The sequence below is a fragment of the Engystomops pustulosus genome, chromosome 2, assembly GCF_040894005.1.
Source record: "Engystomops pustulosus chromosome 2, aEngPut4.maternal, whole genome shotgun sequence".
Taxonomy (NCBI): Eukaryota; Metazoa; Chordata; class Amphibia; order Anura; family Leptodactylidae; genus Engystomops; species Engystomops pustulosus.
This window is the reverse complement of record NC_092412.1, coordinates 168672675-168691518: the sequence shown is the minus strand read 5'-3', so window position 1 is coordinate 168691518 and position 18844 is coordinate 168672675. Positions and strand designations below refer to the sequence as shown.

At 41.3% G+C, this 18844-nt stretch overlaps 1 protein-coding gene across 2 annotated transcripts in view; it reads right to left on the bottom strand.

Moving 5' to 3' along the window:
• The window catches only part of CACNA1S (calcium voltage-gated channel subunit alpha1 S), an 817957-nt gene that overhangs the window by 419627 nt on the left and 379486 nt on the right, over positions 1 to 18844 (bottom strand). The window contains exon 23 of one of the 2 annotated variants that reach the window (XM_072137243.1): positions 15221 to 15328. The exons of the other annotated variant lie outside the window; for it this stretch is intronic. Within the exon in view, the coding sequence (XP_071993344.1) occupies positions 15221 to 15328 (108 nt within the window). The remainder of the gene's footprint in view (positions 1 to 15220; positions 15329 to 18844) is intronic. 2 annotated transcript variants of the gene reach the window in all.

The window sequence follows — 18844 nt, the reverse complement described above, 5'->3', positions numbered from 1 at the left end:
AGACAGTCCGACCTTCCATACTCCCCACCCCAAGCCCCATATACCTGGGCTTCCTCCAATCCCGGTAAAAGTCCCTGTTTTTGCTGGGATTAAATCTGCATCACTCACCACTTCCGGTCATACTAGGATCATCTCTACCCCAGTATCTCTCAGTCCTAGAATTGCAGGTTATCACTGGGCTGCCCTTCTCGTCCACCCACATATAAAACATTGGAGGATTTCTCAAAGTAGGTAGTGCTTACGTGTCCCACCTTATTGCATATAGACATTTGCAAGAGTCAAAGGCAGGTTTTCTGGAACGAACATCGGCAGACTCTCCAGGGGGTCGGTTGGTAGAAACAGAAATAGTCTGCTAACCCCATTTCCAGCTGCCCCCCGCAGATTTCCAGAGCACTATTGCAAGGTTGTCGGTGTAGGTATCAACCATCTTTGCTGCCTGTGCTGCTTCTTTGGGCTCCCGGTCCATGACAAATTGTCGCACTTCCACAGGACAAATTAGCAAGAACTGATTTTTACCATCAGGTCCTTTAGGGCCTCAAATGTAGTCACAGACATTCCCTGAATCCACTGCTCAAAAGTAGTTGTCAGCTTACCAAATCAGAGTAGCTGATTTACGTTAGTTCTCGTTGTATAGTCCAGAATTTTTTCAATACACCTCCGGAGTGAGGTAATATTTTTGAATTAAGGCTTGTTTGATTCCCTCATATTTCTCTATCTTCGTCTATGGGTAGAGATACAAACACATTCAGGGCTTTACCTTAAAGTCCTGTGGCTAGTTATCTTCCCCCATTGCTCAGGGGGCAACTGGTACTGCCGGCAGATTTTTCAAATCCCCTGAGAAAAGTGTCCAGTTCACCTTTTAAATCACCGGAAAGCGGTCAAAACATATTTTAAAGGGTTCCACTTAGATTGGTAGAACTGGACATCTGAATTTGTGCGACCTCCAGCTCATGTGCTCTTTCAGCCTGCCGCTCTTGATGTTCTCTTTGAGCCTGCAGCGCTGCTATATCTTGCTGGGCCTGGCGTTCTTTTTGCGCAAACTCCATTCGCAGTTTAGGGTCACGACCACTCATCTGTTGAAGTATCAAGGTTAGAGAAGAGTCCATACCATTCTGGGAACTGGTGCTGCCGGTACTTCCAAGTCCCATCATTTCCATAGGATCTGCTGAATCCGATGATGGGGCATCTACCTCAGACGACTGTTGCTGGGCATCATCTTCCACCAAGGCTTGAATCAGCTCCCCTTTCGACCCGCTCCATCAAACCCTCTGAGCTCACATAAGTGAAGTAACACAGCTTTCTTTTGACTGCAATATGCATCTGTCATCTTAGCAGATGCTTGCCAAATAAAAGATAGAGAAGAAAAACTGAGAGGGGAAAGGGAAAAACTGTTTGCAAGTATATATGTCTGAATAACCAATAGTATGCACTTGGAGCCTTCCTACAGACTGAGCTACAAGAGAACCTAGCCCTTAAGTATGAGGAATAATTTATTATACTTAACACTTAATGTTCTAAATAGAAAACAGTTGCTTCATGGAGCCACAACAGCACCAACCGAAATAGGGTCCGCCCGTGGCACAGGAAACCAGAGCATAAAACAAATGTTCCTCCCCACCAGCCTCAGTGGTTACAGAGACTCGAAGGGAATGTTTGATTGGTACATTTAGAATTTCAACTTATCTCTCACACATTTTTTTTGTTTTGCACCTGTGAACCAATATTTACTGCTGTTGTGACTCATGCTGTTGTGACTCCATGAAACAACATTACTGGTAAGTAACTACTTTTTTCTCAATCGCCACAACAGCACCAACCAAGAGAATAGCAGACAACACACTTAGGGAGGGGAAAAAAGAGGAAAGGACCTTTCTCCCAAATTGCAGATCATTAGCACCCGCCACATTCACCCTAAAGTGTCAATAGAACATGTGCAGTAAAGACCAGGCAGCGGCCCTGCATATCTGATTGATAGGAGAGTTTCTGAATTTGGCCCAAAATGTTGCTAAGGCCCTAGTGGAGTAGGCTTTCAGATACCCCGTTGCAGGCTGGTCCAGTGTCTTGTAGGCCTCCCTTATGGCGGTTTTTATCCTCAGGGGAACGGTTCTGTCTAGATACTATAGTACAGTGGTGGCGAACCTATGCCAGAGGTGTCACTCAGAGCCCTTTCTGTCAGGCCATTGACCCCAAGACAGAGCTCACCAAACAGGACCAAATTCACCAAATCTTCCTGCAGACCCAGGCAATTTAAGAGATGCTGCAATCTGCGCTATTTTAAAACAACACTAAACGACACCATTGGTGGTTTGGAACTGCGGTAAAAGTGAGAAAGTGTTGATAGAACTGCAGTATCATCCTACTGGACCCTACATTCTTACTGTACAGAGAGAGCCTGGTGAGAAGCTACAATGATAGTCTGAATGTGCCCTCCTTTCAACTGTATTAGTGGCCTCAAGGGGCCGATACGATTGATAGATATTGAAGAGCAGGTAGCAATAGGTTACTGCTTAAAATGCAATGTGGGCACTTTGCGGTAAATAAGTGGATATTGGTTATAGTTTGGGCACTTGGTCTCTTAAAGGTACACCAACACTAGCACATACCTCCTAACGTCCAGTTTATGGCAAAGTCTCTCTTTGTCCATCTTGATGTGAAAGGAAGGGAGAATCACCTCCTGGGATTGATGGAACTTCGACACTACATTTAGAATGAATGTCCTTAAGATTAGTCTGTCAGAAAGCACCTGTAGGAATGGGGCCTTGGAGGACAGAAGCGCTAGTTCCCCTACACGTTTGGCAGAGGTCGCCGCTACCAGCAGAACTACTTTCAAAGTCAGGCTTCAAAAGAAATGTTTTGGTTCCTGAAACAGAGTTTATGTATCCAGAGGAGCTACTGACTAGGCACACTCCCAAAAGCCAAAAGCCAGAACAAGCAAGAAAGTGTCAGTGCTCGACTCCACAGTAGGCTCCTATTCACATTCGGTCATAAGGAACAAGCAAGAAAGTGTCAATGCTCTACTCCACAGTAGGCTCCTATTCACATTCGGTCATGAGGAATCTCACCACCCCTTTTCTTCGAGTTAGCAATAGAGGTCTCCTGGGTTTTGGACAAAAATTTTGTCCTTTTTCAAGTAGAGATTCTTCCTCTTTACTCAATATATGATTGGATTGGTTAAATATTTGTATTGTGTTAGCCTTAGCGGCACCTTCTTTTGGGGTAGTCATTGCTTTTTCGTTTTCTTTAGTTTTTGTTCCATTTTTTCCCCTTCCCCCTCTACAGCACCTTGGTCTTTTCTTCTCCGAATTGGGTGTATTGAGTGGTATGAAATACTCGATGAATCTGGTTTTTGCTTTGTTCGTGTATTCCCTTGGCTTCACATGTAGGGGTGTTGGTGGTCTTGTGAGGCCGATCTCTAAAAAAGACACATGTGAAGCACTACTGACTGGGGATGTCAGGGGGAGTGTTTCAGCGGAGATATTGACTAAACCCGTGTCTGGGGATTTTGGAGATGTTAAATTTAAATTTAAACCTGTCCAGTTTTGAACAAGAACTGTGTCCTGGCTGTGAGAAAAGAAGGTGTCATGTGTTGTAAGCCAGGTTGAGTTGGGATGTGGGATGTATGGGGCTTGGCATCCATTTGGTGATGTTTCTGGTGGTGGCAGAAAACAAGGTATCAGCATGGTGATCCTGTGTCTGGATCTGTTGTGACCATCGTTCTTTTAGGGGTTCGGTATTATGATGATGTTTGGATTTCTGATAGGGTTGAATTTTTTTGTATCTGCGGTGTGCTACCGTTATTGTACTTAGAGTTTTGGATGACTCACCCTTTTTTCTTCCATTGGAAATTCTCTGTTTTGGGGTTTTTTTTTGGAGCAGAGGTGCTGTCATAGGGACGTGCTGATGATGTTCTTTTGGGGTGTGTTGTTGGGTGTCTCACCATTTTCATAGGTTGCGAGTTATTATTAAATTTATTAGCTTTTTTGGAGGCAATAGATCCTTCTAATTTTTTTAGCCTGACCTGGATGTTTCCATTAATTGTGGTGAAGTCTGGATGGTCTTTAAATGTGAATAATTTTTCAGTGATAACATAAATTTTGTGTGTGAGTTTGTCGCATTCTGAGGTACGTTTGTTAATGATTCTAGTCATGAGATTTAAAGAGCATTCATGCAAACATCGGTCTCACTCAGCAGTATATTGTGTGTCGTCGGGGAATGCTGAGGGGATCTTGATTAACCCCTTAATGACCGCCCTATCGGGTTTTTACGGCGGTCATTAAGGGTACTTCTTCTGATGCGACGCCTTTCTACGGCGGCGCATCAGAAGAAGTTTTCGGGACACCGGGTCTCGCTGGTGCCGGTGTCGGGCTGTGATATCACAGCCCAGACCCGGCACTAACACCCGGGATCGGAAAAACTCCGATCCCGGGTGTTTAACCCCTTGCACGCCACGGTCAAGCATGACCGCGGCGTGCAAGTGTGTCCCCCGTGGATCGGACCCCCCCGGTGTGCTTACCGGGGGATCCGATCCCTCCTGCCGCTGCCCCGGGTTCCGACGAGTGACCCGGGGCTGTCGGCTCCTCTTCTCACCGGGTCCTGCCTTCCTGGCAGGACCCGGCTGTAAGTAACTGAGCATGCGCAGCATGCTCAGTTACTTTCACTATACACTGCAATACAAGTGTATTGCAGTGTAAAGGCTTGAATAAGCGATCGGATGATCGCTTATTCAAGCCAAGAAGTAGAAAATGTAAAAAAGTAAAAAAAAAAAAATTAAATCTTTTTATAATATAATTAAATAAATAAAATAAAAGTCCCATAATCTCCCCAGTAACACATAAAATGCAAATAAAGTAAATAAAACACAAAAACACGTGCATATTTGGTATCACCGCGTCCGTATTAATCTGTACAATAAATCTAAATCAATATTGAACCCGCTCGGTGAACTACGTAAAAAAAAAACTCGAAAAACTTCCCATAATATACAATTTTTCATCAAACACCATCACAAAAAATGTTCTAAAAAGTGATCAAAAAAAGTTACGGTACCTAATATGATACGACTGAAAAGAACAACTGTTTTCGCAAAAAATAAGCTCTCAACCAGATCTGACAACAGAAAAATACAGAAGTTATGGCCCTGAAAAGTTGTCAATAGTAAAAACAATGCGATTTTCTCCAATATTGGTTTTGCTCAGGAAAATTGAGCAAAAATAAGAAAAACTATATAAATGAGGTATCACCGCAATCGTAGTGAACCAGAGACAAAAGATAAAATATTATTTTTACGTTACGGTGAGCGGGGGGGGGGGAAATGCTAACAATCCAAAATAAAAATTGATGATTTTGTTTGTGTCCCCCTTGAAATAGTTAATAAAATCTCATGAATAAGCTTTAGACCCCCAAAATAAATTATTTATACATTGTATCTCATCCCATAAAAAATAAGCCCTCATATGATCGCATTACCAAAAAAAATAAAAATGTATAGGTCGTACAATGTGACAATACAAATCTGCTGTGAATGGCTCCTCCATTCATTCTATACTCGGCCGTGCGCCTGTACAGCAGTTTACCACCACATATGGGGTATCAGTACACTCGGGAGGAATTGGGCATCAAGCGTTGCAGTGCGTTTCATCATTTAATTTATTCTGAAAATGTCAGTTTTGGCCTAAATGAATGTATTTCCAAAAAAATTCCATAGTTTCTAAATCGCAGGTCCATATTTTTTAACCCATGTGAAACACTTAAAGGGTTAATGGACTTAATAGAAGTTGTTTTACATATGTTGAGGGGTGAACTTTCTATAGTGGGGTAATTTATGGGGTTTTACTATTATTTAGGCCTCTCAAAGTCACTTGAAAGCTGAGTTATGTGAGTTATGGCAATTTTCATGAAAATAAGAAAAATCGCACCTAAAGTTCTGCACCTCATAACATCCTAGAAAAATGGCCGGAAGCATAAAATATCATCCCAACATAAAGCAGATATTCTGTAAATGTTAATTATTAAACTTTTTGGGTAGTTTTACTTCCTGTCTGGAAACCAGAACATTTCAAACTTGGAAAATGAAGAATTTTTACAAACTTTTGCCAAATTTTCACTTTTTTTCAGAACGAAACGCAAAACTTATCACTTAAATTTTATAACTAACATGAAGTACAAAGTGTCACGAGAAAACATTCTCAAAATCACCAGGATATGTTAAAGCGTTCCGAAGTTATAACCAATTATCGTGAGACATGTCAGATTTGAAAAATCGAGTCTGGTCATTGAGCTGAAAACTAGTGTCGGTGATAAGGGGTTAATAAACCTTTTGGAATATAATTCATTTTTACATAATACTCCAAAAACATAACATCAAGACTATGATATAGTTCCTTTTTCGCTAGGTCTTCAAAATCCAAAAAAAGGTTAGTCATTTGTTTAGTCTCTGTGTAAATGCTAGTAGTGGGTTGACAGTTTATATTTTCATGCTCACCAAACAATTTCAGAAGAAGTTCTCTTCTATGGTGAAGTCTTTTCCCGAAATAATCCATATTCTGGAAATGGTGGTGGGTTGTCGCCAGTCTTGTCCTCTACAACAGCTCAGTTGACGCTTGGGATGATGTCAAGATGGCAGTGTGAGAATTATAGGGGTCCGGTAGAAACGTACCCTCTCATAGGCTCCAGGGGCGGTAAGTCCAGCGGATATAAGACGGGTGGAAAAAGAGAGACAAGAGGCGCTAACCTCGTGAGGTATATCAAGCTTGCGTAAAAAAGTAAGGAAGTGTGGCAGTGTCGCCGCTCACCTTATCCAGGGAGTATAAAGCATAGAGCAGCCGGTTGTTTCCTGATGTCCGCTTTACCCGATCCAGACAGCGGGTTGGCGGTGAAGCAATGTAGGTACCCAATGGAGTAACAGGCGATGCACCGGCGCTTCAGGATCCAAACAAACCTTTCTAGGAACCAGAAAGGTTCTGATACTATCACATGTCCGGTCCTTCCGGTCCCGTGAATTAGTAAATATTAATAATTTGCTGTATGTTGTTTTTTCTTCTGATCATTGTATTGATTTTGTATGGGAAGTCGCCTCTTTTAAAATCTGTCAGGTTATTTTACTATTTTACTATTTTACTATTATTCTTAATATGTTTTAGAAACTTTGCTTATGCAACCTGATGTTTTTTTTTTTTCCCGGGCACCTATCAAACACTTGGGATTTGTGTATATAAACGCTATTGGAATTCTGCCTCTTTATACCTGACGAAGGTATAAAGCCGGTGTACTAAGCCGAAACGCGTTGTACTACTCTTTTATTTTATTATATATTATATTTTGTACCGTAACCTTTGTATGAAATAAACCTGACATTTTTGGAACTTAAAGACTGGTTCCTAGAAAGGTTTGTTTGGATCCTGAAGCGCCGGTGCATCACCTGTTACTCCATTGGGTACCCACATTGCTTCACCGCCACCCCGTTGTCTAGATCGGGTAAAGCGGACATCAGGAAACAACCGGCTGCTATATGCTTTATATTCCCTGGATAAGGTGAGCGGCGACACTGCTACACTTCCTTACTTTTTTACGCAAGCTTGATATACCTCACAAGGTTAGCGCCTCTTGTCTCTCTTTTTCTACCCGTCTTATATCCGCCGGACTTACCGCCCCCGGAGCCTATGAGAGGGTACGTTTCTACCGGACCCCTATAATAATATCCTGATGGAGAAAGACAACTGGACAAGCACTGAACTGCTGGGCAGTCCTCAAGATCTTTTCCATCTTCTCGGGTGGAAGAAAGTACCTCTTGCAATGGGAGTCTAACAGGATACTAAGAAATATTTTCTGTTGGGCTGGAATTAGACAATTTTCTAGGTTTATGATCCATCCCAACCAAGAACAGATTTTGCACACCTCGTGAGTCTGCACCATCTCTATGGAGTTCCCAACTAGCAAGAAGTCATCCAAGTATGAGACAAACAACCCCTGACCTAGGCTTACGTTGTCCACCACCTCTGATATGATTTTTATGAACACCCTTGGTGCGATGGCGACACAGAAGGGCATTACCCTGAACTGAAAATGTTGGCAGACCCCTGCTACTTGGATAGCTAATTTTAGATATTTTCTGTACTGAAGGTGGATTGGGATGTAATGATAAGCATCTGCTAGGTCGACAGACGCCATGAAACAGGGTCTCCATCTTGAACCTCGGGATGACTAATGAGGGGTTTTAAATTTATAATGGTTCTAAACTTGCCTGAGGGTTTTCTTACCAAAAACAGGGTTGAGTAAAACCCACATCCAGGTTCCTTTCGAGGGACCTGTTCTAACACCCCCTTGTCTAAAAGGAACAGAACTTCTGAAACCAATGCTGCACTATTCATATCTGAATCTTAAGGGGGGAGGGGAGAGGAATCTCATTTTAGGCCTTCTTTGAAAAAACTAATTATTATTGCAAATTATTACAAATTATTGCAAGACCCACACGCTGGAACAAAACGGGACAGCCCCCCCCCCCCCCCGAAGCCTGATGTCATTGGCTAAGGGAGGGGGGGTTGATCACTGCTTGTGTTATATTGCACTGGCTTGGGCCCTGTGTTTATAAACAAATAGCAGAAGAATTTTAGAGTCTCTGACTCATGATTTTAAAATCCAGAAGACCAAAGTTCAATTTGAAGGCCGTGTGATATAAAAATACCAAAAATGGCCCCAAGGATAATGGAATAGAATTTCCTCGATGGATGCAAAGTAAAACAAAAGGACTTACCGTGGCACAACCCGAGTAATGGAAGCTGTATAGCTCAAGAGTATTACTTTTAATGATGCATACAGAAAATAATAAAATGATAAAACAGGACAACGCGCTTCGCGCTGGCTACTGGGCAGTAAAGAATTTATGTTTAGATCTTTTCCTCATTATACCCAACAACAAAAGGATTTTATATTTATCCAGTCGGAACATAGGAAACCGGCATCATCATCAGAAATTGGCCATCTCAGACCATTCACCAGCCTCCATTTGTAAAGGGGAGGGAAGGTAAGGACAATGTAATGAGAGTCCTCAGAGCTATACACACGCCCAAAAGCAAAATAACCCTTCTCCTCCTTCTCAGCACAGATTCCGGGAAGGCTATTGATAGGGTAGACTGGTGTTTCATGACGGAAATCTTATTGAAATATGGGCTCCCATCGGATTTTGTACACTCCATATTCTTCCTTTACACAGGGCCGTCTGCCTGGATCAGTGTGAACTGGACACTTTTTCCACCTTCTATCTTAAAAACAGTAAAAGGCAGTCATGCCCTCTTTCCCCCTCCCTCTTCATTTTGTGCCTAGAAGCATTTATCCAAAATGTTCTGCAGGACTCGGGATGAAGATGGGAGACAGTCCCGTCAAACTTGCTACATTCGCAGATGACCTGGTATTCCTGATCTCTAAACCCAAAGAAGCACTATATTCACTGTGCTTCAACCGTATTCCTAATTTTTAAATAAATATGAACAAGTCAGAAATCTTGAAGATTTCACTATCCCCAACGGAGGTAAGAAGCTTAAGCACCTGTCTCCCTTACTTTGGCAGCCAGAGTCCAATAAGTACTTAGGTGTTAAATTGTTGGGAGATCCCAGATCTCTATAAAAATGACCCCCCCCCCCCCACACTCTTGACTACTATTAAACAAATGCTAGAGCAATATGACCTATAGATCCTATCTGGAATGGGCAGGAAAAATGTGCAAAAAGCATAGATCTTGTCTAAGATCTTATACGCCCTGTTGATGTTGCGAATCCCTGTCCCTGGCAAGTTCTTTATGATACTTAAGAAAATGTTCTTTTCCTTCCTATGGAAAGGGAAACAAACCAGACTTGCTCACTCATTACTGACACGTAAGAAATGGAAAGGTGGTTTGGGGCTGCCTGACGCAAAATCATGTTATTAGGCAATCCCAGCAGCAAGGGGACTCTCATGCAGAGCTAGAGAGGAAACTACCCCATTCCCCTCAGCCAGAACACAAAGGGACAAGGATCTGCTCTTGGGAGGGTTTTGGATTACCAACCCCCTTCCTGTGGCATAGGAACCTGGAACATATTGACAAAGCATCTAGACATGTTCTACAGGCTTGGCATAAGGTCTATAAACCGTATGAGATCTCCACATTCCCATCCCCATTAATGCCTGCTCACTTGGTTCCATTCATTGAATGGCAGCATGGGAGAAGGAGCTGGGTCTCGCCTTAACAGATAACCAAAAAACAAGGATTTTCTCGATATGCATGGCTCCAGTAAAACCATTATAAGCTACTAGCCCGGTAGTGTGGTGGTCCCACATTACCACGTTTTGGAAAGAAATACAAAGCAAAATTTTAACCATTGGCTGCCCAACATTCCAAGTTTCATTCCCACATATTTCTTAAGGGCTAACACAAGGAGGGGTTAGACTGTCAGGCACAGACTTAACGTTCCATCTGTTGGCAGCAGCAAAAACCCTAATACCACTACAGTGGATTCAGCAGTCAGCCCCATTAATATCAATGTGGAAAAACAAAGTGTCTCAAATTTGCCGCCTTGAGGAGCTATCCAGTTTGGCATCCCTCACACATGAACAATACAAGAAGACTTGGAAACCCTGGCATACTTACATCCACATTCCCACCCCAACCCCTACAGCAGAAGCAGGAAATAGTCTAGGGCCAGCGTCATGAACCTAAAGAAACAGCTTCATCCATCTCTACTTCATGAAACACATGGATCAGAACACTAATAGCTCTCTACTTGTGGGAGCGAGAACAACCTCCTGAGGAGAGCAGAAGCCAACAGGCTCAGACTAAATACGCTTCTTCCACCTATGCAAATGCACATTTATTTCTCCTACGGACTTCCCTCCTGCCTTTCCCCCTTTCCTATCCCCAAAACAGCCACTCATTGTTACACATTTTTCTGTTCATGCAGATTCACAGACAATGTAATACTCTTTCAAGCTGCAAAATGTTTACACTTTAAGCTCCACTGGGGTGTCTTATATCCCAACATACATGGCTCTTATCTAGACATACAGAGCTCAATGTAATCTGCTTTGTTAAAAATAAAAAGAGAATTGTAAAACAAATGGTGGCATATTAGGGAGGTCAACAAGTGGCTTAAAAGTTGGTGTAGGAAGAAAGGGTTTGGGTTCATGGAGCACTGGTTCATGGTTGACTATGCTGTTGGCTACAGCCTCTGGAGCAGGAGTGGGCTGCATCTCAATAGAGAGGGTTCAGCTGTTTTGTAGGAAAAAATGGATACAATGGGGCAGATTTATCAAGTGTCTGAAAGTTAGAATATTTCTAGTTGCCCGTGGCAACCAAAGCTCAGCTTTAATTTTACCAGCGCTCATGAATATTTTAAAGGGGAGCTGTGATTGGTTGCCATGGGCAACTTGAAATATTCTGACTTTCACACATGATAAATCTGCCCCAATGTTTTTTTAAATGTTGTGTGATCGGTCCACTCATACTAATCTGATCGGCTTTAATGAGGAGGTAAGTTCTAGACTGGACCTGAGGGAGGCTGTGGATGTTGTATATCTGGACATTTTATACAGTGCCACAGAAAAGGGTGTCACATAGAATGAGACTGCCGGGACTAGGGGAACAGAGGGTCATCATTAATGGCACATTCTCAGATTGGATTGAAGCTACCAGTGGAGTACCACAGAGCCCAACCCCTTCATTTTACTATATTTATTTATGATCTCATAGAAGGTTTACTAGAGGATACTAAGCTCTGTAAAGTAATTAATACCGAGGGATTTGTGGAAGCTGGAGGAACGGGCAGAGAAATGGTTGACTAAATTTAATGTAAATAAATGTCCATGAGCCATAGAAACAAAAAGTACAACTATGTTCTAAACAGTACATTACTTTATAAAACAGCAGCAGGAAAAGACTTGTGGGTATTGGTGGATGCTAAACTTAATTTTAGTGAGCAGAGCAAGGCAGCTGCTGATAAAGAGAGAAAAAGATTCTCACAATAAGGACATATGTGACTATGGGAATCCAAGAGGATTCACAGGGTTGCACAGATCAAGTAAGATGGTGTTGTGAAGAGCTTTAAGCAGTTGCGTGAAGAGTTTCAATTACCACATAACATATTGTTATTTGCAACTGAGGCATGCTTTAGATGTACAGAGTCAGGGCATCCCATTGTCCATCAAGCATCATCTGGTGCTTAATATCCTACACATCAGTGTATGATGTCCTAAAGTATGTGTTTTGGGACTGGTGGAGGAGGTGGTAAATGAGAGGGAATAGCCTGGATACTGTATCAGGCAAGAAAATTTCCAGTGTACCACTGGATCCAGGCTACCCCTCCTAATAAGAAGGGGTATATTAATAAAATGAACAAGATAATAATGCTAGAGAAGGGAGCAAGTCTAAAGAGGTATGCGGAGAGACAGTTTGAGAAAATCTAGGGGCCGTGGTTGGACTCACCAGATTTACCGTCGGCATGTCAATGGAGAAATCCATTCCACACACTGTAGGGATATTAAGTGCTTTCACATTGTATTTACTGTAAACATCCAGTAATTGCTAATGATTATACTTATTGTAAACATTTAGGAATTAATGTACAAACGCATAATGTCCTATAAGTATCCTTGTGTAAATATGCTGTCTCTCTTGACCGATGTATATTATTTGCTGCAATATACAGCAAAGTAAATGTCCATTTAAGATGTACGACTCTTGAAGTGAGGGGTTGTTTTGTTTTGGTTGTGCGATTTTAAAATTGAAAAATGTTCAATAAAACATATTGGACTTAAAAAAAAAAAATAACAACTGGGTACAGAAGAGAACAAACAAGGATTGTTAGGGAAATGGGGGGACTGAAATACAATGAAAGATTATTAAATTTGGTGTCATACATCTTAGAAAAAAATACAGCTGAGAGTTCATTATAATGCACAATTACCTGAATGAGATCATTCCAAAGACACATGAAGATTCTCCACATTATCCTGTTTTCTCTTGGATTTTCCTTCTGAGGGTGACTGAATATGTTTGTGATGTTTTTAAAATGCAATGGCCCACATTTACTAAGGTGCTTGACCATGCTTTGTATGTTTGTTTAGTGCAAACTGCTTGCACAGGTATTTAGGAAGTGCCTATGTCCCCCTATGTGTCGCATGGCAGACAGAATATTGTCACAAACCCCATGTTAAAGGTGCAGGGAGTGCACTACACTACACAGGCAAACTGGACATAGTGCAGTTTGCACTGTTTTTAGTAAATGTGGACCAATATTCTAGAAATCACAGACCAACTTCTCTTTCTATGCCTAAGAAGGTCACCCCACTAACCTTAACCTGGATCAACTGTAGGAGGGTTTCGGTCACTTAGGAATGGCACACTATTTTTGAAAAGTCAGTGAAAACTGGAAAGTTCAAGATGCCAGTTAAATAGGGTTTGTCAGATAACTAAGGAAATTAGCACCAGGTGCCAGATTAACCCCTTAGCGCTCTGTGCCCGATATATCGGATGCTGAGCGCAGTGACATAGCGGTCAGCGCCCAATGTATCGAATGCAGAGATGATGCCGGTTCAGCTCAAGATCTGAGCCGAACCGGCATCGGGAAACACGGGGTGCCGGCTGTGATAGCCAACACCCCGGGTTAACACCCGCTGTTGGTGCGAGCACGACTGCGGCATTTAACTTGCCTTTAGGGGTCTTTATCTCACTATCGCCCCCGCACCATTTTCGTGGGGCGCCGATCGTTGCTATAACAACCCTGGGGTTGTCAGGACCCCAGAGCTGCCTGTAAGAACTGCTTGAAAGATGCCGTGTCTGACGTCATCTTAAATGCACAGTGTCAGCCTATGCACGTGCATAGGCTGACACTGCTAATACCCTGCAATACATCAGTATAGCAGAGTATTATCATGAACAAGTAATCAGATGATTGCTTTTTCATGTCCCATGGTAGAAACAGTACAAAAGTTCAATAAAAAGGCTATTCAATAAAAAATTAAGAAATCAATAAAAATGCCCATAAGCCCCATAAAATATAAAGAGACATACAACGCAAAAAAAAGTCTAAATCATACCACAAACCCCACATATATAGTAGCACCACATCCGTAACAAGCCATAGAATAACAGTAAATAATTATTGAACCTGCACGATGAACTCCGTTTAAAAAAAAAAAAAACTGATAAAAACCTTCCAAAAATTATGATTTTTACTTTCAATCCCACAAAAAATGCTATAAAAAGTGATCAAAAAAACATATGTATGCCAGAATGATACTGGTGCAAAGTAAAACATGTGCCACAAAAAACAAGCCATCAACCAGCTCTGTAGCCAAAAAAGTGGCCACTTAGAAGACAGCAATGCAAAAAGTATAGATTTTTCACACATTACGGTTTTATTTGACAAATTTAGTAAAATGTAAGAAAAAATATTCAAGTCCCCGTAATCGTATCAACCCATAGAATGAAGATTACATGATTATTGAGCTATAAGGTGAACACCAAAAAAACGGCACAATTTGACCATTCTAAATTTCACCTCCATTTTGATTCAATTACTATGAAGATCTCAAGGGGTTAACGATCTTCCTAAAAGCTGTTTCCGATAGCTTGAGGGGGGCAGATTTGAAAATGTGTTGATTATATAGGGGGTTTTGATGCTAAATATGTAAAATTTCATTCAAAACAGTATTTATCGCAAAAGAGTAAATTCTGAAAATATGGAAAATCGCTATTCGATTTGTAAACCGCGCGACAACAAAATATATTATCCAGACATTTCAAAAGTTCTAAAAATGTAAAGTAGACATATGGGAAATGTTATTCAGCATCTTATTTAGGTGGTAAATCTATCTACCTGAAAATGTAATGATTTCGAATTTCAAAAAAGTTAATTTTTTCAAAAAATTCATCATTTTTTCTTTATTTTTGAAAATAAATGCAAAACTTATCAGCCAAAATTTACCACTAAAAGTACAACATGTGGGGAAAAAAAAAACAAACAATCTCAGGATCGCTTTGATAAGTAACAGTGTTCAAAAGTTATAACCATATAAAGTGACACAAGTCAGAATCCAAAAAATGGGGCGGAGCCTTGAGCTATAAAATGGCTGTGTCCTTAAGGGGTTGAAACAGAAGAAAATGTTATCAAGCCTCTTTTCTACATTGTATATGCACAAATGCGTGTTGAAATGTGAGTGAAAATAAATGATAGGTCTTTCATAAAATTCTTACCTTGAAGAGTTGTACACCAATACAGGAAAACATGAACTGCAAAAGAGTTGTTACAAGAACAATATTCCCAATGGTTTTTATAGCAACAAATACACACTGGACCACATGCTGTTGAAAGAAAAAAAAGAGTAAAAAGTACATGAGAAAACAGGAATAAACATTAAGATATTATAGAAAAACTATTTCATGTGCCTAATGCATATACAGGAAAATCTGCAAATATCTGCAAATGATTATTTTTTCAGTGATCTCTGCTTGCTTATTGACTATAATTTAAAGTCTGACACTTCCCTGCTATAGCATGCATTTGAATAGTAGGCAACTTAAAAGGGAACCCGTCACCACTATTTTTAAAAATACAGCTAGTGGCAGGTTCCTATAGAGTTCTAGTAACTATCTGACACCCTGTTTGTAGCTAAAAATTATTCCCCTCAGATCCCCATAAAATCAGAGTTATAATCTTGCCTGGTATCTATGCAGCTTTGGAACGACTCCATGGGGTGTGTGGCCTAATGTCATGTGACCAGGGTGACATCATCAAAGGTCCTTGAGCTACTTAACCCCTTAACGCTCTGCGCCGTAGCTCTACGGCGCAGAGGTATAAGGGATATATGAAGAGGGCTCACGGGCTGAGTCCTCTTCATACAAAGGTGGGGGTTTTTGCTTGCACCGATCGCGGCTATTAACCCCTCCGTTGCCGCCGGCAAAGTCGCCGGAGGCATTTAAAAGACGGCGGCGCGTGGGCGCCGCCATCTTTGTTTTGATCGCCGTGCCCCCAAACGTCATCGGGGGGCGGCGATCGGTTGCCATGGTAGCCTCGGGTCTTCGTTTGACCCGAGGATACATGGCTTCTGCATATGCATTACAATGAGCCTGTGGTTAATGTACCCTAGATGGTCTAAAAAATAGTGAAAAAAAAAAAAAAAAAGTTAAAAAAAAAAAAAATGAATAAAATATTAAAAGTTCAAATCACCCCCCTTTCCCTAGAACGGATATAAAACATAATAAACAGTAAAAATCACAAACATATTAGGTATCACCGCGTCCCAAAATGCCCCATCTATCAAAATATAAAAACGGTTACGGGCGGCGGTGACCGCCGAGGCGGTAAATGGCGCCCAAATGTCCGAAATGCGACTTTTACACCTTTTTACATAACATAAAAAATGAAATAAAAAATGATCAAAATGTCGCACAGACCTCAAAATGGTAGCAATGAAAACGTTGCCTCATTTTGCAAAAAAGTATGAAAAAGTTATTAGCATCAGAAGATGGCAAAAATTTTTTTTTCTTTTTTGTACACATTTGTTTAATTTTTGAAAATGTATTAAAACACAATAAAACCTATATAAATTTGGTATCACCGCGATCGCACCGAACCAAAGAATAAAGTAGGCGTGTTATTTGGAGCGAAGAGTGAAAGTCGTAAAAACTGAGCCCACAAGAACGTGACGTTCACTTTTTCCACATTTGGAATTTTTTTTCAGCTTCGCAGTAGATGGCATGTTAAAATAAATAACATTACGGGAAAGTAAAATTTGTTACGCACAAAATAAGCCCTCACACAGGTCTGTACACGTAAAAATGAAAAAGTTATGGATTTTTGAAGTTGGAGAGCGAGAAATGAGCCGAAAAACCCTGCGTCCTTAAGGGGTTAATATGAAAACTATACCCCATGTACATTTCTGACCACATAAAACAATCACAGTATCCTTGGACTTCTTCTCCTCTCCATGCAGCCTGCTGTGATTTCATGTGATAAAATATGCTGTTATTTTTATGACATATATGCTTAGTGTAGAGTTCCCAATGCTACAAAAGCTATGGGACCTGTGAAGATGTCACCCTGTTCACATGACATTATAGCAGCATAGAGATATAGGATGGGGAGGAGCTGATGGATTCAGCCCGAGGAGGCCACGCCCACCTGGACTCGCTGTAGCCATGCTTAGTTACCAGATAAAACTATAAAGTTCAATATATGGGAATCTCAGGGGCATAATTTTTAGCTACAAGCAGGGTGTCAGATAGTTACTAGAGCTCTATAGGAACCTGTCACTACCTGTATTTGTGAAAATAGTGGTGACGGGTTCCCTTTAAGAAAAAGCAGAGCACCATGGGCTACAAAAGCAGTTCACATTTCTTCGAATCTTTGCACACTTTTCCTTCTTGGCTGGGTTCTAAGTATTGGCACAGAGAACAGGTCCCATTGCCTTAGACATACTACTTAGTCATAAATTTAAATATACACCATTACACCACCACTTGACTTAAAGTGGTTGTCCGGAATCAAACTTTCATGCCTCTTTGCACTCTACTATGGACCAGCTGCAGATGCCTAATATACTTCACTTACCTGTTTTGCATTCCTCTGCTTTACAACATGACTTGCATTGTTTTTGTCACTTCCTCACTTTGCAGCTTCTGTAGATACCACACCCTCTTTTCTCCTCCATCTGTAAATACCATACCCCCTTTTTTTCTTACCTCTTTAGTCATCACTTCCTTTTTTATCCTCCCTCAAAAATTCCCTCACTGATGACCCCCCCTCCCCCTGTGACATCAATCTCTTGTTTTCTCCTTGCTTTCTTTTTATAAGGCGTGTCTGTCCTTCGTGGCTCCTGTTCTGTAATGATCTGCCTCCTGAATGTTCTCTTCTTCCCTATATGATAATCTCTCCCCTCTAGTTCTCATGTGGTCTTATGATCTCTCTCTTTCTCTCTCTCTCTCGTGAAAGCAGCAATGAAAGCAGGTTTGAGTGAAAGGGGATAGATTGTAGAGAGGACAGATTGTGCAACTGCAACATCCCCCATCGGGGCATAGCTTTTTGGCCTTGGGGGCAGCTGGATTCCCTTTAGAACCTCAGTGGCTGGCTGAGCGAGGCCTAGCACTCATCTGGGTCATGGTCGCTGGGTACTGGAGGAACAAGCCTAGTCTATGCCGGGCAGGTATCTGGCAGGTAAATTTGCAAGAAAAGAGGGAGATGCAGCAGATGAATAATAGTTCTTTCTGGGGCACTCCCAATGTAGGTCTAGGGATCCCTGAGTGGATGGTAAATGGGGCGCCATTGATGTTAGTAGCTTTAAGCAGGGATTTGAAAAATGAACTTACAGTGCCTTTATTCCAGAATATGGCAACAACACCCTGGTATAGATAGCTTCAGGCTGCAGATGAGTGGCTGCTTCAGCAGCAGGTTTGTGCCTTTATCAATATGTGCACCTTTGTACTGATAAACATGATAACATCTGATTGTTCCACATAAATAACATTCTTTCCCAGGAAGATATTATACCTGAAGATTATCCAGAATTGACTTCACTCAATTGGTCCCAAGTTAATAAATGATTAGATGGAGCGCAAATAAAGTTGGATGTGTTAATGACATCATTGTGCTATGCAGCAATTGGTGGTGATCGAGAACTATCCAATGAAATTATTCCTTTTGCACATGTGAGCCGTCTTAGTGTCTCGTAATATCTAAATGATGTAGTGCGCATACTTGATAATGTCTCGTATCCGGATTATTTAATGCACTCCTACTTTATTATATCCAATATCGGAAAGAAAAACGGCACTCACCGTAGTCAAATGCAGGAACGCTTTATTGAAAGGAAGGTATCAGGC